General features: G+C 45.3%; 1 protein-coding gene across 1 annotated transcript; it reads left to right on the forward strand.

Moving 5' to 3' along the window:
• Positions 1-247: 247 nt before the first annotated feature.
• EMP1 (epithelial membrane protein 1) lies at positions 248-21,130 on the forward strand. The gene is made up of 5 exons (XM_044229215.1): positions 248-423; positions 15,407-15,520; positions 17,758-17,854; positions 17,968-18,108; positions 18,854-21,130. Exons 2-5 carry the CDS (start codon positions 15,443-15,445, stop codon positions 19,018-19,020), a joined length of 483 nt encoding a protein of 160 aa, XP_044085150.1. The 5' UTR covers positions 248-423; positions 15,407-15,442; the 3' UTR covers positions 19,021-21,130.
• The last annotated feature ends 5,604 nt before the right edge of the window (positions 21,131-26,734 follow it).

Below are 26,734 nucleotides of genomic sequence, written 5' to 3' on the forward strand. Positions count from 1 at the left end.
CTTTTTCGATGAGGAGGAATGGGCTTCGGTAAACAGATCTATTTGTGTGACTTCTATTACTCATTTGAAGCAATGTCACTCCTTTTTCCACTGTGGTCTGTATGTGTGAGTCAGAGAGAGCCTAAACAGGCTTCTTTGAATTGATGGCTCACTCCCAGCCTCTCTTGACCAGCTGCCAACCTAGCAGGGCGTAACTTACCAACAAATCTTTTTTTTTTTTAAAGTCAGACTGATTCATAGAAACTCCTTTAAAACAGAGTGAAAAGAAACCGCCCATCACACACCCCAGCACACCAGCGCTGGAAACTTATAACCCCGGGAAGCAGGTCCCTCCCCTCACTGCGGTCACATACCTCCAGAAGAGCAGACCGGGCAGCCACCAGCTCCTGCTACTCAGGGCGCTTCTGTCCCCGGAATCCTCAGGTAGGACACCTTCCAGCGCTGCTGGGAAGCTCAGCGAACTTTCTCTTTCCTTCTCTGTTCTCCTTCTCCCGACCTTGTCATCTAAGTCTTGCTTTTTTATTTTTTTCTTGTGCTTTTTCTTCCTGTAATCCTCTGCATTGAATTCTTGAAACTTCTGGCTACAAGTGGATACCCAGATCACTTTATCTGTGAGTTTCGGGAAAATGCCTTTTGACAGGGGAAGTTGGGAGCCCCGGGGAAATCGGCGGGCCTGGGCCGTGATTACGTTTTGCAGTTACTGGTTTCTGGCTTGAGAGCAGGGAGCAAGGACTTTGGAACACACCGGGATAAGGGATTCTTCACGGAGGAAACACTGCATACCTTTGAAAGGACTTGCCAGATGTTTTCCAGGTTGGCCGTTTTGATTCAGATGCATTCAGGGTTTAAGTTGTCTCTCTTGTCCATCGTTTGCTGATCTTTTTTGGATGATTGATCGATAGGTGCTTTTTAGTTCACTTTTGCTGTTGCTTAGACAAAGGGGTCTTTCAGCTTTTTCATTCACTTTTGTTTAAATATCAGTTTTACTTCTTCCTTCAAGGTGGGAGGAGGGGGTGGGGCTTTTTAAAAGTAAACAGAGAGGTGGGGAGGAGGGTTTCAACTGGTGTTTCAAATAAAATGTGGGAGAGTTTCATTTGGTGCAAGTCAGCCTGATGGGGAATCCAGACCAGAGCTCCTTCTCTCCTTCCCAGATGTAGAGGATGCGAAGAGGCAGGAGGGAAACAGGGAGGAGAGGGTGGGGTAGGGGAACTTCATCTGTTCCTGCTTAAAAAAAAAAAAAAAAAAAAAAAAAAAAGTTGAATGGCTTTGTGCTTCCACCCTAGAAATTTTAGAGCTGAGTGAAAAGATGCCATCTTAGCAATAATAAACTGATTTTTTTGGTTGATGTGAGATTTTTCCTCATGGAAGTCAGTGATTGTCTTGGACCATTTATCTTCTCACTCTTCCAAAATGCGGTTGTGCAAATGCAAACACTCATGCTAATCATAAAGTCAATCTAGAGAAAAGAGGAAGGGTGATTTCTATTTGCTTTTTGTTTTGTTTTGTTTTGTTTTGGGTTAGCGTTTTGGTTGAGGTGTGGCCCATTTCGACATAGAGGCTGGTTTTATTTTCTCCCTACATAAACAAGCCGAGGTAAATGACAGGATTCAGCTTGTCTGACGAAATTAGGTTTTTCCTTCAGAAATGCCGTTGGTTGGAAGAGAAGATTTAAATGTAATCAGCCCGTGTACATTGCACAGACAAGACGCCTCGTAAAACCGCCCTTGAGGGGATGATTAACTAAGTGCAAGGGAAACTTTTCAAGATGCAGGGAACTCCCACATTTGCTTAAAATGTTTATTATTTCCAGATTACATGGCTGTGGATTAAGGGAAACCATTATTAGAGTCGATAGTAATGGTGTTCCATGAATCTAGTACAAATCTTCTTGTAGTTCTTGTTCAAGTTTAAACTACAGGCAATACTTCAGCGGTCAGCAGAAAGAAAACACTGAGAAATCTGCAGGTGTAGACCATCCGAATTGCATTTTTTGTGCAGCATTTCCCATTACACTATAGTTCTAGAAGTGAGAAAATACACTACGATAAATGGTATTTCCTGGAGCTTGAGGACAATTTTGAAAATGCCTTCTTATTCCCGCTTTCCCCGCTGCCTCCAAAAAGAAAGAGTGAGGGAGGGGCGCCTGGGTGGCTCAGTGGGTTAAAGCCTCTGCCCTTGGCTCAGGTCATGATCCCAGGGTCCTGGGATCAAGCCCCACATCGGGCTCTCTGCTTAGCATGGAGCCTGCTCTCCTCTCTCTCTCTCTCTGCCTGCCTCTCTGCCGACTTGTGATCTCTGTCAAGTAAATAAATAAAAACTTAAAAAAAAAGAAAGAAAGAGTGAGGGAGCTCCTTAGAGGCAGGAGTTTTTCTGAATTTCAGCTGCAAGTCTTTGAAAATCCTGAAATGTGAGGGTTATTTTTTCCCTCCCACCCTCAGAGGCCCACTGGATTCTGCCACAGACTGAAGAATGGGGCGGGGGTGGATGCTGTCTGGAGGGCGGCAGGCCATCCGGTCTGGCGTCCTGGTCAGAGGACCCCCCAGATTTTACATTGTTTGAGGGCACTAAATTGTCCTGGGAGTTGGCAGAAGGCCATCAAGGGCCAGCCCAGAGCAGGCTACATCCCAGAACGGGGGCTGGCTACCTCCCAGGAGGACAGGGCACATCTCTGAGGGAGCGGAGGGCACATCCCTTCCACTGACCAGGAAGACTGTGACTTTCTCAACTCTTCCTGCTTCCCCTCCGGCAACCCCCTTAGGCCCATCCCCATCCAGTTCCAGGCGGCCATCCAGACCTGGGGGTGCCCATGGGAGTGGGCTCCATAAAGACCACCTGGGGTTGCAGAGCCCCTTGGCTTGGTCTGGAAGGGGGGGTGGCTCTGGGTCCTTTCATTTAGGCCAGATGCTCTGGGGTCAATGGAGAGAGCGCAGTCAGAGCCCTAGAAGGCTTTCAGACGAAGCAAAATGCTACTCTGTAGACTCCTCAGAGCCTGACTGGGGAGCAGATCTGAAAAATGGTCACAGAAAAGGGCACAAGGAATATTTAGATATGTTCTATGTTTTCATATAAAAATATGTTCTATCTTTAATTTTGTACACCAAATTCTCAGTTTGGGAGGGATTCTCAGTTTGAAAGATCAATTCATTCATTCTCCCACCATATGCCGAAATCCTATTTTAACACCACCTTGGACAGATGGCCATTTTGCATGTCCTTAAAATATCCAGAGTAGGGGGGCTTCCTACCTCAGAGTGCGCCTCCATGCTCCCCACCTCCATGCCGTGCCCCGCCCCCCACACCTCGCCCCATGTTGCTGGACAGCTCTAATTATTAGAAAATCTTAAATCCAGCCCAGCTGGCTTCTCTGTAACTTTTATACTTTGTTCTTAGGTCTGCAGTCCTCGGTACACAGAAATTCTTTATTCCGTTTTCGTTGTTGCTCTTCCCAGTTCCCCTTATCTTCTAAACATTGAACCCTTAATTAATATTTCATGGGTAAAACTTGATGGATGGGCATGGTTATTATGACCTAAGACTCAAAAAGAACAGGAAGCATTTTTAAAGCTTTCAAACTATATATCTAGTCAGCTATACCCACATGATGGGATTTTGAGGTATTTCATTTTCTAAACACATGAATATGGTTTCTTCTTTAACTTACCGGATGCCTGACACAAAAGCTTGGAGATATTTGGGACTCTTGGATGTCCATTCTCAGAAGGACACACCCAGTTGCTACCCACGAGGTCATGGTTAAATGAGTCCAAAACCAGAAGCACAGGCATCTAACCCAGCCCTGTTCCGGTGATCCCATAACTTGGTTTATAGTTCTTGTAGCTCACACCTTCACATTGTTACCACCTGTCACGAGAACTACAGGAACAAGTTGCCAATCCATTGTAACCCTGGGCTAATTGCTGGCTTGCAAGATGGATGTCAGCCCTGGGGAAGAGCTCATCAGCTTCAGCCAGTGTAGATCCGACACTTTCTGACCATAAATTTCTCCTTTCCGGGACACCTGGGTGGCTCAGTTGGTTAAGCAGCTGCCTTCGGCTTGGGTCATGATTCCAACATCTCGGGATCGAGTCCCATATTGGGCTCCTTGCTTGGCGGGGACCCTGCTTCTCCCTCTGCCTCTGCCTGCCATTCCGTCTGCCTGTGCTCACGATCTTTTGCTCTCTCACTCTCTCTCACAAATAAATAAATAAAATCTTAAAAAAAAAAAAAAGTCTACTTTCCAATACTCTTTCTGGTTCTGCTTAGATGATCCCGAATTGCTATTTAGTAATCAAGGGAGCCCAAGTAGGGTTCCAGTTAGTTTTCTTGAATTCACCATACCCCACCTCCCAAACCCAAACCTCGTGCGACCGCTCTTATAACACTTCAGTCCCAGGTGCCCTGACTGGGTAAAAGTAATTTCTCTTAATTTAACTGGGAGATCCACTGACACAGAAGCACAAAGATAAAAGTACAAGCCCTTGTGAAGTTTGCTGTTCTCTCTCTTCCTTTTTAAAAATCTCTGGGTCAGCGTTTTCTTCCCTGTTTTGGATATGGGCATTTCCTTGGAACTAAAATGGACTCCTCTGCGCTTGAGCCTTTGGTTTTATAGGGATATGGCAGCTTTTGTAGTTCCAGAGTCTGTTTATGAATTCCCTGAGGTTCAAATGAGGTCTTTCAAATGAGGTTCAAATGTGGTCCTTAAAATTGAAAACCTAGGCACAGTGGTTGAAAGTGGGGGCAAGAATCTTAGGGCCGATGTGGAGTGACTGAACAGGGAGCTGGAGGGTTGTGGTCTCAGCCCGACTCTGCCCTAGAACTATGGGCAAGTCACCTGTCTTCTTGATTGAGGGAACTGAACTTGATGGTCTCCAAGGCCCCTTGTGGCTCTGAAATTCTAGTACTCTAAGAAGTTATAGTCCTGTTTTGGAAATCCCTAGACTCGTGCTAATGGTGTAATCCATAAAAACTGGTAGAAAAGTTAAATGAGGCATCGTGTTGCATTGAAGGGCATTTTAGGGAAGATTGAGGGTCTGGGCAGCCTCATCTGCTTACCCACTCTGAGATTCCTTAGGCCTTATCATCAGATAGCAATGAGCATTCACCCAGCTTGGGAAGACAGGGAAGAGGTTTGAGTAATGAAACATCAAGGGTACTAGCTCCAGTGAGAAGAGGCAGGCTCTGTAAGCTTGTTAAGACACTGAAATAGAGAGAAATAGAGCTGGTCTTGGGAAAGGAACTCCACCCTCTTATCTGGGATCCCGCAGCTCAGCGGGAGGGTGTGGCTGTGAAGGTGTGGATGGGTGAGAATGGGAAGAGAGGAGAAGGAGGGAGCAAGTGCAAAGGCCCACATCTCCTTAGGCCTCTGTGTTGAGGGAGAGGAAGGGTGCCACAGGAAAGCTTTAGGGAAGAGGGAGAAAGAGTGAAGTGCAAAGAGAAAGACAGGGAGAAGGCCCAAGAGCAAGGGAGAAGTGTGAGGAGGAGTCCATTCCTATTTCCTTCCTCCTTTTCTTTCATGCCCAGGGTGGAGCCCAGCATGGGGCTTGAACTCAGGATCCTGAGATCAAGACCTGAGCTGAGATCAAGAGGCCGAAACTTAACTTAACCACCCAGATGCCCCTTATTTCCTTCCCTTGTCTGGAGACCACCCACCCCCACTGTTTCAGAACAGTCCTTAGGGCCAAATATTCTGTTATTTATCCCCTCAAAGGTGGGGGGGGGTGGCTGTCAAGCAACAAATATGGGTCAATACAGGCTTGGTGTCATTTGAATTTCCACTGAGTATTTTATGCCAACAGGGCAGTGATCACCCTTGATGTTTTTCCTCTTTTCAGAAGGGTCAGATCAGATATAAGAGCAAAATGAGGTCCTTGGTCCTTTGGCTTCATTCAAATAATCAAAGACCCCTCCCTAGGGGGCTGGGGCTGGGGCTGGGGAACTGGAGAGAGGTTTTCAACCCCAGAAACCGTGAGTTGGGCTGGTGGGTGTGTTCCCGGCTTCCCTTTGCCAGATGTGGCTTTGGTGGGGAAGGGACCCGGGGCGCCGCTGGGGGGGGGGGGACCAGGATGGAATGTTGGAAGCCTGTCTCAGGGCTCGCAGCGCGGGGATCTGGTGTGAGCGTTCCGGGGGGCCTCGCAGAGCTGACTCTGCTGGTGGGCCTCCTCAGCGGTAGGACAGGAAGCAGGAGCCCCCGTCCGCACCGTTTGGAGGGGCCCGGCTGATCCTCTGATTAACCAGGAGCGGGGGTGGAGGGTTGGGAGGGTGGGGGGAAGGAACAGAGCGAAGAGGAGCTCTGGAAGAAGTTCTAGAACGTCTGGCGAACCCTGCGACGAATCCGGGAGAGAGAAGATGCTGGAAGGGGAGAGGGTGGGCTTCTGTTCGGATTCTGGCTGAGCTCTGGGGAAAGTGCATTTCTGCCTTTGTTCAGGGATCGGAGTAAAGCACCTCGATGCGTCTCGACCCCTAAAGAACCCAGCGCCCCACCCCCCCAAACCCAAAAAAAGACTGAGATCCCCGGCGGCCCACCCCGCGCACTGGCCGGCCTCCGGGGCAGGCGGCGTCGCTCGCGGCTAGGCGGGCTCGGCGGGCTGGGCCGGGGACGGCGTGTTGCCGCCACCTACTGGCGACCCGCCCAAGCGCCGCGGGGCCGGGCCACACCTTGATTTTCGTCCCAAACTGGAGTTACCGAGTTACCGTCTGGGCAACCCCGCCCTTGAAGATGTTCTGGTCGCCAAAACACTCCTTTTTTGTCAGAAGCAGAAGACAGCTGCAGCTTCTGTCCGCACCGGGGGACATCGCCCAGGGGCCCGGCCAGCTGCGGTCTGGGGGCGTGGGCCGGCCCCGGCAACGCGCCCCGGGCTGGCCTGAGCCTTTGCAGATGTTGCCAGATCCACCCCCTCCTTGGACGGGAAGGAGGACAAGGGGAAATGAGGGAGAAAGAGAGAGAGAGAGAGAGAGAGAGAGAAAGAGAGAGAAAAGGGTTACTCTCCTTAGGAGCGTTTGCGAAAACAAGATTCATGCTCCTCGTTTGCGCTCGGCAGTCGCTGGTCCTCAGATTCGGCCAGAGAAGCTTACAGCCCACTCTGCCGCCCGAACCTCATTGTACATCAAGTACCACAAAGAAAACCGACAACCTCACACTAGCCCTCTGAGGTCTATAGGTCCCAATTAAGAAGTGTCGTAGTCAATCAACAAATCACCTCGGTGTACACGTTAAATATCTGGCAATTTTAATATGTCCAGTATACCTCAACAACACTGAAACTTAAAAAAAAAAAAAAAAAAAGTTGTGTCATCGGGATTTGAACCCGGAGTGCATGCTCTACCACTGTATACTCCTATCTCTGTAGAAACCACCAGCTGGAGGTAGAGGGGTTTTCCTGGAGTCAGCAGTTACTCAGAGGCAAAGTTTGTTTGAGATTTTGTCTAATAGGTGCTCCCGTCCCTCCCTTCCTCCCTCTTCTCTTTTTTCTTTTCTTCTCTTTTCTATTCTTTCTCCCCCCTTCCTCCCTCCCCCTTCTATCCTCCCTCCCTCCCTTCCCCCCGCCCCTTTTTTTAATAGCGTGCTTGCTACCCCACCCCATCCCCTGGTTCTTCATCCCTAACTATGCAAGAGTCTGTGCCCCTTTACACACCAGTGTCAGACACACCCTACTCTTTCTATAAGAACCCTCACTTATTATGGCCAGACCACATTTGGGAAATGGAACTCCCTTTCCCCCCAAGACCATGAAAACATAGTTGTTTTCCCTGGAGCATGTAGTTACTTTTGTGGATCCATTCCTGGTGTTTCTCCTGGTCATACAACCTGCCTTGCACATGAAAACATCAGGCCCCAGAATAACGTGGGTATATTGAGGGACAACCTGAAATTCTTTCCTTCCACACCAAACATCAGATATCCAGAGGCAGAGGAAACGGTCCTTTGGGATCCTTTCTCTCCCCATGTTTCCCACGGAGAAATTAACATTCCCCTCTCCCACCCCTACGTAAAAACAATATTTAGAATGGAAAGTACGCCTGACATAAAACAACAATAACAATGGCTAGAAGAGCTCATCCAAGGTCTCATCCACTCAACTTGCTTTTCATCCCAGCCTTTTCCTCCTCCGGATATATCCTCTCTGACTGCTCCCAAAAGAGAGTGTTTCCTTTTCTGCTTTTGTGTTAAATGGACGTCCACTTTGCCAACCCAAATCATCCTCCATGGGACACAAACACATCAAAACAAACCGACCAAAGCAGAATGATACTGGTGCGTAGAGGGTAGAAAGGAGAAGTGGCAGCCACTGGGCGTCCGGATGGGGAGATGACACAGAGGTGGGGGCTGACTCCCGGAGATCATCTGACCAGGGGCAGCTTTGTCTTTCATCTTCTCTGTGCCTTGCAGGAAACACCACGTCCCTCGTTGGTCAGATGGCGTGAGGCAGCTTTCTTCAAGGTTTGCAGTTTCCAGATAGAGATGGAGATTTCCTAACTGGGAAAACATAAATCAATGAAAAGACAGAATCGTGTTTACAGTTGAATAAAATGAAGACTGTGTTATGACGTGATTGAGTTTTGGGGATCTTAGGTGGTGTCCTTTGGCTAGTTCTCTGGTAGCCTGAGAGCTGAAGAGGCCGCTTTAGATTAAGGGTAGAACTAAGATCAGGGGTCGTAGTTGCCAAGAGCAGATTCTGATGTGTTGTCAGAAGGACTTCCTAATGGGAGTGTCTTGGCAAGTAGTGAGCTCCCTGTCACAGGAGTAGTTTAAGCATGGCTCAGATAGTTCTGTGATGTAGGTTTCTAGTTGAGGTTCATATATTGGGGAGGAATTTTAAGGGCCCTCTTCTCAGTCCAGAGATTCTATAACTTAAAGAGAAAAGTTAAACCTGTGGACAAATTAGTGTTTAGAAATTAAGATATTTTCTTTGTATCTATTTATTTCCTCTTAAATAAAAGGCAGCAAACACATATATACCCTTGCATATTCAAATGTCAGAGTTACTCAGGAAATATTCATATGTTTACAAAGATATTTATATAGCAATATGTAACACAGAATTTGCATGTGATAAGATGCTCAATACATAGCTATAGTAGTGTATAAGTAACTTCTAAAAATTAGAAAGGACTAAAGTTCATGTATGTAAGAAAAAAAATTGCCTTCCTAGTAACATTTATTTGCTCACTGAATGGAAGTTTACTTGGTACCTGTCGTAGATAAGACTCTTCCTTCAGAAACGTAGAACTTTAGGAGATGGGGAGCCAAATAATTCTGTAAGTAATTCTGTTACCAGACAGGCTGCCACTAGGGATTTTAATAAAGGGCTATGTAAGGACTAGAGCGTGGTGGGGAAAATGAGTACTTCTGAACTGTGTAGGCTGGGAAGGCTTCCTAGAGGAGGCAGGATTTGAGCTTTTTGGAAAAACGTTCGATAGGTAGTTCCTGGAAGAAGGGCATTTTAAAAACAGGGCTTTTTCTTTGGAAACCATATTCTCAGCATTTCCAGGGCCAGAGTAAGGTGTTTGGAGCCTCTTTCTCAGTGATGAGTGGGAGGGGTGGTGAGGTGTTTGGAGGATTTTGAGCAGAGGAGTAATAAGGTCGGATAATGCAGTGGTGCGGGGGATATGTCAGAGAGGGAGGAGCTCGGAAGGAGGATCATGCCAGGGCCTGACGCTGTGGTCCAGGCTAGGATCTGAATTGGGCAAGGACAACATGAGCAGGAAGTAAGGAATAGATGCGGGGTAGATACTGGAGGAAGAACTCATGACCTGACTTGCTTTGGGCAATAAAACTGGGATGAGAGGAAGGAGAGATGGGGGGTTTGGCAGCTGACCATCATTACTGTCCTCTCCCCAGAGAAGACGGGGTTATCCAAGGCGGTCAGGAGAATGACTAAACTGTCTTCTAGCTAGCCAGCCGATTCACATGCTCTCAGAAAGCATTCTTGCACCATCTGGTAGAAGATGCCTCCACTGTGCCTTTGTCTGGGAGAATCTCACCCACTCGCAAATGATTCATGGACATTTGAGGTCTGCGAGACTCCCCTCTGCTCAGGCAGCCCCTGCCCTCCCCACCCTCCACCCCCGTTTCTGATTATGTTACACGCCCAGGTTCAGGCTAGCTCTTCAGTGAGTCAAGCCCAGGATTTCCACCACTTCCTTTGCTGGAGAAGTGGGTTTTTGATTGTTCTGTTCTGTTGTATTGTTGCCAAATACTGTGACTTAGACCACCCTTCAAGAACTGTTTCCCCCAGACTCTAAGGCTCTGACTCTGAGGGTTGAATAAATACGCATACTCCATAGCAGGAAGAAGTTATCTGACCCTAGCTTAATAACCATGGATCCAAATTACGAATATCTAAACTCCCCTACTGCATCTTTAGAAGTCAATTATCCTCAAAGTCTCTGCAGTATTAGGTACTCATCAGAAAAGAAAAGGTGTTCACAGGGGCCTGATTGATTTCTTGTGGCTAGAGCACCCTAAAAGCAAAGGCAAAGAGGCAATGCAAAGTAGTCTCAGAGCTTTGTTCCTTTGATTCTTTCATATTTTAGGGGAGAAGGAAGGCATAAGAGGAAGGCAAGAAACCAATAAAGATTTAAGTGAATGGAGACAACTAGAGAGGACAGTAATCTCCCCGACCCCCACCCCACATTAATTAGTCATTTATTCCTCCAATCATCAGCCGTTGTAATTCTCAAGGTCATTTCCACTAACTGTAATAATTTTCTTTTAGCAAAGAACTTAATCCAAATCTAGAATAGTTAGTGGTTGTGAGGTTTGCATTAGGAGACAGCAAGCTCCTCTGTGGGCTGGGCAGTGGAGAAGAAAAGGGGAAGAATGGTCAACAGAAAAAGATGGTGGTGGTGGAAGGAAACTGGCTGGCCTGCACGTTTGGAAGAAAGAACAACAGAAAAGGGATATTAGAGAGCTGATGTGTGGCTCTAAATCTCTAACTTCCTTTTCTCTTAACGCTCAACTTATCTCTAGAGTCAACATTCATGCTTCCCATACTTTTCTCAGCTTTGCACTCAATGCCATGATAGCCCTGAGTACCCCAATCCCCAGATATCCTACTCTGCTTACAGTGATGGGTGGAGAAATGTGTTCCCGGCACCTCACATAGAACAGTCAGTGGATGTACTATCCTTCGAGAACACTGTGATTGGCTTAGCTCTGTGGGCTTGGGTCTGAGAGTTAAGGTACCAAATGTAATGTTATGGGAGTTCCCAAGTTCCCAGCAACCAGCTAACAAACTTTGGGACTGCCCAGTGCACCAAATGCTCTGAGGGGCAGGCATGGCACCTAACTGTCCAAGATTGCAATGCTGTTATTTTGTACTCTCTGGTGTGAGCTGCCCAGCTGGGACTAAGGGTTTGCTTTCCACTGGAGGGTGCTCTCCAGAACATTTTAGAGCGATGTGAGGAAGAAGCCAGTTACTGTTTTAGTGAAACAAATTGCCAAGAAAGAAAGTTGTAGCAGCCAATACCTCCAATGACATGGGTATTCAGAAATGGTCTCTTTTCAGTGCTTTTTTATGACACAAGATACACACCAGGGTAAGGAATCAGTCCCCCTGCAAGCTACACTACAAGTAGTGGGTAGGTGGAAGTTTCAAGAGCCTGAGACCTTCTGTTATTATTCCCATTATGCTCTGCTATTGGATAGATCTCTGGACATTCACACACTGGGTAGCTCTCATGGTTGTCTATAAGGATATCAAGATCTGCTCTTCTACCCTACATTTGGCTGAGGGTTTCTCTGCTGGGGGGCTCTCTAGCATAGGGACTGGGTAACGGGGGATAATCCAGGTCAGAAATTTAAGAAAATATTTTGTTCTGTTTCCAGATGTGTTGGGGGCCCACTGAAAACAATGGAAGCCCGTCTAAGCTGACAATAGGTGACACTAATGGAACCTGACAAATGAAGGGCAAATGAAAAGATGGAGAAAGTAGATGCATTATGAGCTAACTCCAGTTAAACAGCCCCTACTTCTAGTGGGATGCCGCGGCCAAAGGCAGAGGGAATTAGGCGTTCTGTACACTAAGAGCGCCAGCTAATCTAAGACATTCTGCTCCTTTCCTTGGTGGACAGACGTGTCCCAATCACAGGAATCTGAGATGAAAGAGAGTCACTTCTTTGCTTTATAACCTCACCCATTCCTCCAGCCTGCCCCAGACAGGGGAATAATGATCCTGTGGGGCTTTGGCTTAGATCAGGAGTGAGATCCTGCCTTGGTTCCTGCGGCAGTGGCAGTGGGTCTCATTTCATAAGCAGACCAGAGCACACCTAGTTAAAATGTACCATGTTCAGGCCAGGGACCAAACACTGCTCATGTCAGGCAAAGAGAGCCTCTGCAGACAACTGGTCGGAAGGATAAGTGGCCAGGACGTAATAGCAGAGCACATGCAATACACATGGGGAAGCGCCAGGCCCTGAAAAACAGGGGACACTACACAGCAGGGCACTATAGGACCTCTCATTTCTAAGGCCATTACCCTCTAGGTCAGGAGTGAGATCCAGAGGCGGGGGGGTGCCGTGGATGGCCCAAAGTGAGGTCCAGTAGGAAGATGGTGTGTGGAAGGCAATAATGATCAAGTCATCGAAACGGAGAGGATGAGCAGAGACAAAAGCAATGTGAGACTTCCTCTGCGGGGTTACATAGCAACCCAAGGAGACAGAAAGTGCTGCTGAATTCCCAGCAGCAGGTAAGGGAGGGAACTCACAGCATTTTCCCCACCTCATTTAAAAGGCCTCACTTTGCGTATTGTATTCTATTCTGGGCCCCTCAATCACTTCCCTCTGTTAGGAGGATGTTTGTCAGTTAGAAGCCAAAGGAATAAAAACGACATTTATAGAGCCCAAGTTGGATTAAACATATGACTTGTTATGCAATATTTGTAACTCCCTACAGTCAGCCTCTTCCTTTCCCCAGGAAGGGCAGGATCAGGAGCTAGTGATGGTGTGAATGTTGGGGGTGTCGGGAAGACAGCCAGGACAGGGATGAAAAGAGTGAGCTTTCTCCTTCTCATTCCCGAGGGTGTGTTCTTAGAAGTCTCCCCAGTCACAGGGCAGGGATTAGGCATAACGGCAATTTCTAGGAGATCCAAAATGGTTTATATACACTGCCCGGTGAAGTACACAGCAGATATCCCGTGACTTATACTTAACATGGGGTAGCCCGGTGACTAACTGATGTGCTATGTTGGTAACAGCTACTCTGAGTTTCACGGGATACTAATAGTAATGCTGATAAAGCAGCAGCCAAAGCAGCCCGATTAGTATCTGCCATGTGGTGGACATTGCTAGTTTCATAAACAGGGTTCATAACCCTCTTATTTTCCTATGTGATGGGCATTATGGCCCCCATTTTATATAGGAGGACACGGAGAACAGAAGGACATGACTAGGTGATTCTAACTCAACCTGTTCAATTCATAAACCTCTTTTTCCCAGTGCATTAAAGTCAAGCAGAAAATTGTGGAGGTATGCGTGAACCCTCGGAAAACAAAAATGAATTAGAATGTGTGGGGAGATTATTCATAGCAGGCATGAAATCTCCAAGCTCTCTCCTGAGGCGGCAGGATAAACTCCATGATTTTTGCCATTTTCAGTGAAGTTGGACAAATCCCTACAAAGCAGCCTGGGTTGGAGGGAAACGCTGGGACTGGGAAAGAAGGCAGGGGTTGTTGGAGCAGGTTGGAATGCAGGGTGGAAGCCGCAGTGTGCCTGTCATTCCTGACCTGTAAAGAGCAAGGCCCCTTTGTGTACATTAGAACATTCTAGATATTTTTTTGAAGATTTTATTTATTTATTTAACAGAGAGAGAGAGAGAGAGAGAGAGAGAGAGATCACAAGCAGGCAGAGAGGCAGCAGAAGGGGAGGGGAAAGCAGTCTCTCCGCTGAGCAGAGAGCCTGATGCGGGGCTTGATTCGAGGACCCCGAGATCATGACCTGAGCCGAAGGCAGAGGCTTAACCCATGAGCCACCCAGGTGCCAGTAGATTTTTTTTTTTTTTTAATGAACATTCTAGATTTTGAGTACCTGATGTGGAAAGTGAGAGGAGATAAAAGGCACTTGAAGTGTTGAGACCATAGCATCAGGGCTGGCCACTAAGTACCCGGGACAATAGGAAAGTAGCTCGAGCAGGCTCAAAGCTTCAGTTAAATTAGGTAGAGTGTGAGAGAAAAGGGGGACAATTGCAGGATGTGCCCAGCCATCTCCTCCCTAGGTGGGGACAACCACACATCCACCCTGGTGTGAATAACCTCCCGCTCTTTCCTTTTGAAGTCCTTTGAGACTGCATTGCTATCTTGAGCATGAGAATGGAACCCTCCCTCTGCAGCTACATAAATCAGAATACCCACTCCCATGTGCATCCTTCACACTTTCTTTATGATCAATGAACTCCCTTTTTTATGATTTCTTTTATGATCAGTGGGCTCCCTTCTTCTCTGCTGAGATGATGGCTGAACAGTGTGGTTTACCTAAGACCATTTTTAATCTGTATTCGTTCCCAATCCTCCCACCATGTGATTTGTGCATTTGCCTGTCTTCTCCACTGCGTCCTGCAGGGTTGAATGGTGTGTCAATGTCATGCACAAATAGAAGGCTCATTTAGTGATGTTTCCGTCTGCATACTTCTAAAGCCCCAGAACCGACATACTGCATCAAAGGAAATACGGCATTATGCCCTAGACCAATAATAGCAGAGTCCATACTATGAGGCAGACGCAGCCCAAAGGCTCAGGTACAACAATAAAAACCTGAAATATTCAGTCAGTAGGTGATCAGACCATTACACTGTAATTAGGTTGTTATAATTATTGACTGCCAAGCAGCATTATAATAACAGAAGTTATGGCTTTTACATTTTGTATCTCACCCGGGAGCAAACTAGTAGCCTATTCAATCTATGGGCATCCAGTAAAAGCTGCTGTTGGGCAGAAGGGATCCACTTCTATTAATATCTCTGGGCGAACAGTTTGATAGAGCCATGGACACTTCCCTAGTGGAAAACGGAAATTTATATGACATCGTTGCACAGAGACTTGGAAATGATAGCTGTGAAAAGGCCTTTAAAAAAAAAAATTAAAGTCTTATTTTGGTTCTTAAAACACAAACAAAATAAAACACTGACGGTGATAAAGTTTTTTTTTTTCTAGAAACGGGCTTTATTAGAGAGGTGAGTATATAGATATTTGAGAAGCAGAATTATGTTTATATTTAGGTATATATAAATCGACGAATAGGCATTTAGGAAACTAGGTTAACATGTTTTCAGGAATTTATAATGAAATTGTGATGGTTTTTATTGCAGCTCCTCCTGATTTTAGCAGACAGTCCATACATGTGGGAACGCTAAATGTTGTGATTGAATCTGACAGTAACCTCGCCCCCCATGCCCCCCATCTTTTTTCTTTTCAGAACTCTCGTTGCTCTTCGACGCATCAAGAAGCCAAGATGTTGGTATTACTGGCTAGTATCTTTGTGGTCCACATCGCCACTTGCATCATGTTATTTGTCAGCACCATTGCCAACGTGAGTAATACGTTCTTTTGTTCATTCATTCACCCAGAAGTTATCTGAATATTTACATAAATTACTACAAAAGAAGTTTGAGCCACAATCCCTGCCCCTCGGGAATATGCAGTTTAGTCGTGGGGGGAAAAAAAACCCCAAAACCAAAAAACCAAAAAAAGAACACCAATACCCACTGGCACTTCAAACAATGAAGTAGCAGGAGGAGAAAAGCCGGTGTCTACCAAAGGGATCCCGCCAGGGCTGGAGGTGGCAAGGGGCTGGAGAAGACAATGAGGCTTCTTCAGTCTCTGGCAGAACCTTCTCCGAGGTGGAGCTGGTGGGGATGGGTAGATGGGCGGGTTTCTTGACGGAGGATGAATCGCGGAAGTAGCTGAGGGGTGCATTCCAAGCAGGGGTGCTAGCCAGGATGCCTCGGTGAGAGGGAGAGGCTTTGTTCTGGCCGAACGGTCGTCAGCACCACCCCACCACCCTCCCGCGGGGCGAGAGCAGAGCTTCCTTTCCTTCTGGGAACCCTGATTAGAAGGATGGAGGGGAGAGGGACGATGAGAAGCTTTGGTTGCCAGATCGACACGCTCGAATTCTGAGCCAACAGGAGCGTGTGAAGGTGGAACTGTGCCAGATTAACCTGGTTGCACGGAATTCACTCACTCGAGCAAAACAATGCAAAAATGTTTTTCTCTGAAGCTTGGGCTACTCTGACCTCTAGCGGCCGTTTGTAGCATCAGAGTGGCTTTTATTGTGTTTTTCTCGGAAAGAGGCAAGACCGATCCCGGCCCACAAAAATCAAGGCCACCCATCATAGGGCGGCAAACGGTGGCTCCAGAATCTGTTTGGGTCCCTGTTACAGTTACAGGACAAATGGGTTTTGAAATTCAGATAAAAGAGTTTTGCTACAGTTTGTGGGTGTGGTCGGCACGAGCAAGGCTGCCCATGAGCCCTCCTCCAGACTGCGGGTCAGCCATTCGGGGCCCCAACCCCCTGGGCTCTCAGGGTAACAAGCCTGGTAGTGACTTCACACTGCATCAGTGTTTCCCAGAGGGCTGAGTATCTGAATTATCAGCCCCTAGTACTGGCTTGGCATACCGTTGTTTATTGAATCAAGAGCAGGTGATCACACGTCCTGGGCCCTGTCCTTCCAGCAGTGCTCATTCTAACACGTGTTCTGGGTGCTTGTCTTCCAGAAGAGTTAAGTATTTTTGTTGGGCAGGGTGGGAAGGGACATTGGCACCACAGCAAGCCTTGGGGAATACATGTTGGTTACTCTTCTACGTTCAGGGGCCCCCACGTCCTTCCGTTTAGATGGAAGTGGCTTCTTCTTTTTTTAAGATTTTGTTTATTTATTTGACAGACAGAGATCACAAGTAGGCAGAGAAGCAGACAGAGAGCAAGGGGGAAGCAGGCTCCCTGCTGAGCAGAGAGCCTGATGTGGGGCTCGATCCCAGGACCCTGGGATCATGACCTGAGCAGAAGGCAGAGGCTTAACCCACTGAGCCACCCAGGCACCCCGAGATGGAAATGGCTTCTTGACACCAAGACTCATTGCTGTTTCCTTCATTGTCCATGTTTCCTAGTTGCCTCCAGTTGAGCGGTTTTTTCCTTCTTCTTTTTTTCTAACCCTCTGAGGCTGTTACATGAAACAGTCTTTTTAAAAAGATTTTATTTATTTATTTGAGAGACAGAGAGACAGAGAGAGTGAGCATGAGCAGGGGGGAGGGGCAGAAGGAGAGAGAGGAGCAGACTCCCGCTGAGCAGAGAGCCCCCTGTGGGGCTGGATCACAGGACCCCTAGATCATGACCTGAGTAGAAGGCCGACGCTTAACCAACTGGGCCACCCAGGCGCCCCTAAAACGGTCTTGAGAGAGCGACTGGATGGTACATACTTAACACCAATTGCTCATTCTGTTTCTGCTTTTTGGAACCTCAGAATTTTAAACCACTACGATTTAATTACTTCCTTTTTGTTGTTATTAAGTAAGGAGGAATGTGAAGCCCAGAGAAACTGTGTGATTTTTCTTCAGTCACACAATCTTCCACCTTTTCTCTTGGGACCTCTGTGGCTTCTGTTTTAGTCAGACCTCATTTCCACAAAAAAGTGGGGTGCTTAGCCTTATTTGAGGCTCAGTGTGGGGTGTTGCTGAAGATTCCATCCTGACCCAAATCTGAGTTGCTATTTCTTTTCCTTTCAAAGCAAAGGGTCAACTTTTCAACCATTGCTTGTTTCCTTTTGGTTTCAGGTCTGGGTGGTTTCCGATGATAGACATGGATCAGTCGGTCTTTGGAAAAACTGTACCATTGATGGCTGTGATAACGTGCTATCATATGCCAGTGAAGGTATGTCTTAGGGGACTGTGTTCAGTACTGACATTCGGGTGGTCAGGGAAACGTGCACCCTGCCCTGGACCGCTTAGCCTAATACCCTTCTTCTCTTCTTCCTTTGTCCACAGATGCCCTCAAGGCGGTGCAGGCCTTCATGATCCTCTCCATCATCTTCTCTGTCATCTCCCTCGTGGTCTTTGTGTTCCAGCTCTTCACCATGGAGAAGGGAAACCGCTTCTTCCTTTCCGGGGCCACCATGCTGGTGTGCTGTGAGTATGCTAGGGGCGGGCTCCTGTGTATGGCGGCCTTACCATGGGCATTCCTGGCACTTTGGACAGAGGAGCACCCAGCTCAGTGAGGCTGCATTGGACAATTTTCTCCTCTGCTTGTTTGTTCTCTTTTTGAGAACCCCTGCTGGAGCTTGGAATGAGTACTGTCCTGTGCTTTAAACACGCTGCCCTATTTAAACCTAGTGCTCCTGGGGGTTGGGGGTGGGGCGACCAAGTGGCCGGGCCACGCCCATTGCATGGCCTTGTATAGGAGACTCTTGAGGGCAGGGAGGTGGGTGTCCTTAGACAAAGCCACTGCCATAGTGCGCGCTGGAGTTCCTGTTCTCATCCTTCTGCTGGTCTTCCCCAACACCCATAACTGGGTGAAAGGCTGGGTCGTTTCACACCCTGGGCAGCCTGCCTACATAGGCTGGGGTCTAGAAGGAAACGCTGGGTCGTGGATGTGAAGTTCTCTGTTTTACTTCACACTTGTAGCTACACAAACCGGTGTGGGTATGGGAGTCCAAACACCTCTAGTTTTATCAACACAACCATCAAGGTTGGTTCAAGGCCAATCAACAGAACTATCCTATGGGGCTAAACAGCCAGATTTTATTTTCCCAGTGAAATTTCCTTTTACTATGAGGGAAATTGAATCTTTTAAAAGTTACACAATTATTTTTCTTGGTTTTAATAGAAAAAAAACAAAAACAAAAAATGAGGCCTTTTTTCCCCCCTCTTGTAGGGTTGTGTATTATGGTCGGAGTGTCCATCTATACTCATCATTATGCCGGTGGTTATGGGACCAGCTACTTCAAAAGTCACCATGGCTACTCCTTCATCCTGACCTGGATCTGCTTCTGCTTTAGCTTCATCATTGGCGTGCTCTATCTAGTCCTGAGAAAGAAATAAGGCCAAAGGAGTTCATGGGGATCCTGGGGCAGGGGGTGGGGAGAAGGAAGCCATTGAATCTGGGAGGGAAGTGGAAGATACCATGCTGGAAAACCCAAGGGGGGATAGGGAGGGGAAGGAGGGTGGGAGAGGCTGGAAATCCAAACTATTCCTGGGAATGTTCTCTACCATGGAGCCCCTGCCCTAGGGAGGGAGTAGTTGGCTACTCTCTGCTACTCTCTCAGCTGGAGAGCCTCTCTCCAGCCACCAGACTTGGCCTCCAGCTGTTCTTAGTTACACACACTGCCTGGGGACCCACCAGCTGCCGCACCACTGGCTCCACTCCTGAGGCTGAACTCTGGGTCTCGCACTGTGGTCCTCAGACATATTGCATCAAGTTAAAATAGCGGTACAAGTTCCAGCAAGCACAGATCTTGTTTTTGTGTTGACTGTGCCAAAGCCTGGAAGCCATCCCGCCTTTCTGGCCCAAAGCAGAACATCACATTCCAGTCTGAAGGGCCTGTAGGAGGGGGCTTTGGCCTGTGAGCCATTAGCCCTCTTTAGAACAGATATTTAACTCTGTGGAACTCAGTGGTATTTGTGATGAAATGGGAGAAAGACATAGAGTCCTAAGGCCAAATTGGTGGGTGAGTTAAACCAAGAAAGAGGACTTTTCCCAGGGGAAGGCCTGGAGGCTGGTCAGAACCCAGACTGGACCTCACACAGCTGTCCCTCACAGAGAACTCTTGTTGTGGACTTTGCTAGGCCTCTTGCTTAAAGCCAAAGCAGCTCTTTTGGCATTTCTGTAGCCACTCCTGACCAGTTCCGTGGTGAAAGCACCATGCAAATAATGAGACCAAGGGGCAGTCTTGTGACAGTGCTATAGTAGGGCTGTTTTTAGGATCCCCTGTTCATGCGATCAGTGTTTCTTTTAAGCACATACTGGGAGAGAGATGGACATGGTTCCTTGTAACATGATTTATTACTCTCCCTCTAAATTATAACGTTGGAGGACGTTTTTCCTAAAAACAAAAAATTATCCGCACTGGGGATCAGAATTCCTAGGCTCAGTGGTAGCTCCCTCTCTGACATGGGCTGGAGCCATTGCCTTTCAGAGTCCCTGTCTACCCTGCAAGTGAGGCAGGGCAATTCTGGAAGCTTAGTAAAACACACACAAACCAAAACCAAATAGATCCTTGGGGGAAAGGTGCTATATAATTGTAAAGTATTAAGCATATTAGATTTCAGTCATGATTAGAACAGAGTGCCTGCATTCCCAGGAAAATTAGGAAATTCCCACGAGACAAATAAAAACATAGGTGATAGACACATATTTTCTTTAAGAAAAAAAATAAAAAGCAAAAACTCCTGTGGTTCCCAGTCAGTTGGCAATTGGGCTGTCTGTTGCCGTAGAAGCATTTCTATATAGGACTTAGAGGATGTATGTTATTCCTAGGGAAGCAGGCATTGCTCTGGCCTGGAGCAGCTATTTCAAGCCATCTCAGATTCTGTCTAAAGGGGTCATTTTGGGAAGACACTTCCTTTATTACCAGAGAAGATCTACCCCAGGGGGAATGTGAGACATCTTGCCTACTTTTCCTTCTCCCACCTCTCTCCTTATCCCATTTCTTACACACTTTTCCTTTCTGGGGAGTTGTCATGCCATGATTGCTGGTATTTATGTAAAAGGACTATGACTAAATATATTGCTCTATGTTCATTCTGGTTAAGGGAATATTGAGGCCACCAGATTACATGGGCTGGGGGTAGAGAGATGGCAAGCAAGAACTGTGGAATGATGAACTTTTTAATACGATTTAATTATCACATGATTATAGAAGGCTGTCTTATGTGCAGAAGCATACTTACATATCAGATATACTCAAAAGAGATACTCGCATTATGTTGAAAAGTCAAACTATGACTGGAGTGAACCATGTATTCCCTTGTCTTTTACTTTATTTCTGTGACATTTATGTCTCATGTAATTTGCATTACATTGGTGGGTTGTTCTAGTACTGTATTTGGCTTCTCCTTTAATAGATTGATATTTCATATACTATAAATGTAAATATTTTGATACAAATGTTTATAACTCTAGGGACATAAAAGTAGATTCTGATTCCCTTCACCGTGTGAATGTTTTCTTCCTAAAAAAATGCAGAACAGTAGGGGTAATAGTGACATTTATACCTAATGAAGTTGTCGATCAGTGCGATTTTAACAACTTGACATTTATTTGAGACATTAAACTACTTTGTGGTAGTTTAGGCATTCTACAAAAACTCTTTCAGGCAAATGAATGTTATTAGGTATAGTTTTATTTTAACATTAATTAAACCTCTAAAGCAAAAAATAGAACTTCATAAAGCTACATCAGGGAGATGTCATGGTCTTGAATCAGCATGACTTGTGAGATACTTGAAAAGTTTCTTTGAAATAGCCAATTCCTCTAATGTGTCTTCAAAATATAAAGCAATTTACAAAGGTATGCATCACATACATACCTTTGCAAAAACCCATTCATTGCATAAACTAGGCATATCTCTATGGGACAGATGAGAAAAGGAAAGCTTTACTGCTTTCTGTGAGCAATAAGGACTGGAATTAACAATAGAAAAGCAGAGTAGACACTGTATACCCTAGCACTATGTCAACACTAATATCATACAAATGGTTTTAATGTGGTTTGGTGCTATGTTAGAACCCTGTGGTTTTGGATGAAATAACTGCACAGAGTAATACACAAAAAATACACAATGGAACATGAGAATAAAACTTTAACATATTTTAATGTCAATTAATCAAATTGTATTGATTATTGATACCCTCTCAGAGACCTATGTAATTTCTTAGATCGCTTCTGGCATACTATCACAAGAAGCTACTTCTCTCCTTTAGTTCTTCCTGGGATTCATTCTCCCATGTCATTTGCCTGGTAGTGGATCAGACCTCCAGAGGATCCTTTCTTTCTTTCCTTTTACAGATCTTTAATCAGATTCTCCAACAACTCTCCTCTGCCCGGATGAAATCTTCTATCTCAAAGACCTGGATAGTGAACGAGGGTGTATTACTTAGGATTCTCCACAGAAACACAACCATTAGGAGGTGTAAATTATATACAGAAAGACATTTACTTTTTTAAAATTGGCTCACATAATTATGGAGGCAGGCAAGTTCAAAATCTTCTGGAAGGATAGGGCTGGCAGGCTGGGTCCCAGGGAAGAGCCATTGCTGCTGTTCAATTCCAAAGAATGTCTGCTGGCAGAATTGTCCCTTGTTTATGGGGAGGAGGTGGTCACTCTTTTGTTTTATTTAACTGATTGAATGAAGCCCACACGCATAGAGGACAATCTACTTTACTCCAAGTCCACTGATCTAAATGTTAATCTCATCCAAAACACCCTCACAGAAACATCCAGAATAATGTTTTGCCACATGTCTGGGCACCATAGCCCAGCCAACATGACAAATGAAATTAGTTGTCATAGGGGAAACTTTCCAATTACGAATAAGGCACTGACTTACCAAACATTTCCAGAAATAATTTAAAAGAAGCTTAAACAGTGGAAATTTTATGTTTGCAGTTGATACTCAGCTCAAATAGTGAAATAGTTAAGACATGGGTGTTAACCTGAAAGATGATCTTGAATATCCTATGAAAAGACAGGAAGTTGTCAGAGTCTCTTATAGGGGAGCTTCTTAGGTAGGGTTAAGTTGAATTAAGGTGTTTAAGAAAATACTCTTCGGTGAAACCGGTCCAAATTTATGAAGATAGGAAAGATGAGCTACAGAGCTCTCCATTACCACTTAAGAATAGGATTTGCAGGCAAAGGAAACTTATTTATTCATCAAAGCGATTAATGTGAGGTGCCAAATGGTTAACAGGTAGCTACACCCCTCTGTGTTGGACTCAGCCATTATAGTCTCTGTGCAAAACCCCACTGGTTTTGAGGCACAGAAGAGTATTTCAGCAGGGCCTTGAAGGAAGGCATATGAAAACTAAGAGGGTATTGTGCAGGATTCCACCCTGAAAAAGAGATGCTCTCTCCTCTCTCCCATGTTTACTTAATTGTCAGAATATACCAGAACACAGATAAAATTCCCTAGCAAAAATGTGTACATGAGTTTTAAAAAAAGACTAGATTTTAGGGACTAGAGAGGAATGAGGTAGAGTGGTGGGAAGTAGGATGAAAAGAAGAAAACTTGCTGGAAATTTTGGAGTAGATTCTGAAGAGGATTGATTCATTTTAAAGAGGTACTTGCGGTCCAGGAAAGCAAGCAGCTCTTGACCACACAGCTGGTAGAGAAGGAAGTACACTGATTAGGAGGATCCCAAAGAAAGGAGTGTTTTGGAGTTCTCCTTAGTCTTGTTTCTGAAAGGGAGACATGTGGGGCTTCCTCGTGAGGTAGGAGGGTGGTACATTAAAACTTGTAATGATAAACTACTGGGTGCTAGGTACTGCACCTAGAGGCTAGGGAATGAAAGATCAAGCAGACATGTTTCCTGTCTTCATCTAATTTATAATCTAGCCTGGGGGTAAGACTCATACCTAGAGAAAACGGAAGAAGACCCTGTGGGAGCACAGAGGAGATGGGAGGACCGGCACATGGGGGAGGATAGAAGATTTTCAGGTCTTCATCCCTTCTTCATGGTCCTTATCCCACTCCATGAACAATTAGCTGACAACCCTTATGGATTTTACTTCTGCTGCTTCTCTTACCTACCCAAATCTCCCTGCCCCAAAGCCCATTGCTTTGTTCCAGGCTCTCTTTGCCTTCCATAACTGCAGGAAAGAAACATCCCAATGTCCTCCATGTCTTCACCTACTCTCTCCAACCTCCTCCTTCTGCTAATGTCAGGATGGGTATTGATGGATGCTTCTCCATCACAGGGAGGCAATCCAGGGCCTGGAGGGTCAGAATTCCCATGTAGGATGCCAATGTTTATGGGAGGTTCATACTGAGTCTTCAGTTAACTGATGACGATCAACAAGGGCTAAAGAGTGAGTCCCAAATAAAGAATGACTGTCTTCATATGGCAAATGAAGGACTTTATTATATTAAGAGATAAACTGAACAAGGGATGGGGGGTGGGGAAACAAGAACAAACTATTGAGCCCTTCCCAATATAGGAATGCATCAGGTTCCAAAAGCCATTTTCCTGAGCTGGTTATTGGTTAAACTCAGAGTATATTTTTCCATAGATGCGATTCAGAATCATTTTGCTTATGATATGGGTAAAGACTTTTGTAATCTAGCCTGGAAATAAGTTCAATAATTATTGAACAATTATTATTTTCAATGGGAATGAGTTGGTTTAAATTCTGGAACATAGAACCTTCTGTTACCTTTAAAAAATTAATTAACTATATTTTATTTAAATAAAAAATTTAAATTAACATATAATGTATTGTTTGCTTCAGGGGTACAGGTCAGTGACTCATCAGTCTTACACAGTTCACAGCACTCACCATAGCACTTTCCCTCCCCAATGTTTATAATGCAGCCACCCTGTCCCTTCTCTCCCTTCCCCCTCCAGCAACTTTCAGTTTGTTTCCTGAGATTAAGAGTCTCTTATGGTTTGTCTCCTTCCCAGGTCCCATCTTATTTCATTTTTTCCCTCTCTGTCCCCCACAACCCCTTGCCCTGTCTCAAATTCCTCATATCAGAGAGATCATATTATAATTGTCTTTCTCTGATTGACTTCTTTTGCTTAGCATAATACCCCACATTGTTGCAAATGGCAAGATTTCAGTTTTTTCTGATGGCTGCATAGTATTCCATTGTGTATATATGCTGCATCTTCTTTATCCATTCATCTGTTGATGGGCATCTAGGTTCTTTCCATAGTTTGGCTATTGTGGACATTGCTTCTATAAATATTCGGGTGCATGGGCCCCTACAGATCACTACATTTGTATCTTTAGGGTAAATACCCAGTATTGCAATTGCTGGGTCATACGGTAGCTCTATTTTCAACTTTTTGAAGACTCTCCATACTGTTTCCCAGTGTGGCTGCCCCAGCTTGCATCCCCACCAACAGTGTAGGAGGGTTCCCCTTTCTCTGCATTCTCGTCAACATCTGTTGTTTCCTGACTTTTTAATTTTAGCCATTTGACTGGTGTGAAGTGGTATTTCATTGTGGTTTCGATTTGTATTTCTCTGATGCTGAGTGATGTTAAGCAGTTTTACATGTGTCTGTTGGCCATTTGGCTGTCTTTGCAGAAATGTCTGTTCATGTCTTCTGCCCATTTCTTTATTGGATTATTTGTTCTTGGGTGTTGAGTTTTATAACTTCTTTATATTTTGGGTTCTAGCCCTTTACCTAATATGTCATTTGCAAATATCGTCTCCCATTCTGCTGGTTGTCTTTTTTTTTTTTTTTTTGACTATTTCCTTTGCTGTGCAAAAGCTTTTGATCTTGATGAAGTCCCAATAGTTCATTTTTGCCCTTGCTTCCCTTGCCTTTGGCGATGTTTCTAGGAAGAAGTTGCTGTGACTGAGGTTGAAGAGGTTGCTGCCTGTGTTCTCCTCAAAGATTTTGATGGATTCCTGTCTCACATTGAGGTTTTTCATCCATTTTGAGTCTATTTTGGTATGTGGTGTAAGGAAATGGTCCAGTTTCATTCTTCTGCATGTGGCTGTCCAATTTTCCCAACACCATTTGTTGAAGAGACTGTCTTTTTTCCACTGGACATTCTTTCCTGTTTTGTCAAAGATTAATTGACCATGGTGTTGAGGGCCCATATCTGGGCTTTCTATTCTGTTCCATTGATGTATGCATCTGTTTTTGTGCCAGTATCATACTGTCTTGATGATTACAGCTTTGTAAGACAGCTTGAAGTCTGGAATTGTGATGCTGCCAACTTTGGTTTTCTTTTTCAACATTCCTCTGGCTATTCATAGTCTTTTCTGGTTCCATATAACTTTTAGGATTATTGGTTCCATTTCTTTGAAAAAAAAATGATGGCATTTTGATAGGGATTGCTTTAAATGTGTAGATTGCTTTAGGTAGCATAGATATTTTCACAATATTTGTTCTTTCAATCCATGAACATGGAACATTTTCCCATTTCTTTGTGTCTTCCTCAATTTCTTTCGTTGAGTACTTTATAGTTTTCTGAGTACAGATTCTTTGCCTCTTTGGTTAGGTTTATTCCTAGGTATCTTACGGTTTTGGGTGCAATTGTAAGTGGGATTGACTCCTTAATTTCTCTTTCTTCTGTCTTGCTTTTGGTATATAGAAATGCAACTGATTTTTGTGCATTGATTTTATATCCTGACACTTTGCTGAATTCCTGTATGAGTTCTAACAATTTTGGAGTGGAGTCTTTTGGGTTTTTCACATAAAGTGTCATATCATCTGCAAAGAGTGAGAGTTTGACTTCTTTGCTGATTCAGATGCCTTTTATTTCTTTTTATTGTCTGATTGCTGAAGGTAGGTCTTCTGGTACTATGTTGAATAGCAGTGGAGATAGTGGACAGCTCTGTGGTGTTCCTGCTCTTAGGGGAAAAGCTCTCAGTTTTTCCCCATTGAGGATAATATTTGCTGCGGGCTTTTCATAGATGGCTTTTATGATGTTTAGGTATGTACCCTCTATCCCAACACTGTGAAGAGTTTTAATTAAGAAAGGATGTTGTGGGGCACCTGGTTGGCTCAGTGGGTTAAGCCTCTCCCTTTGACTCAGGTCATGATCTCAGGGTCTTGGGATCGAGCTCCATGTCGGGTTCC

Source organism: Neovison vison, chromosome 12, assembly GCF_020171115.1.
Source record: "Neovison vison isolate M4711 chromosome 12, ASM_NN_V1, whole genome shotgun sequence".
Taxonomy (NCBI): domain Eukaryota; kingdom Metazoa; phylum Chordata; class Mammalia; order Carnivora; family Mustelidae; genus Neogale; species Neogale vison.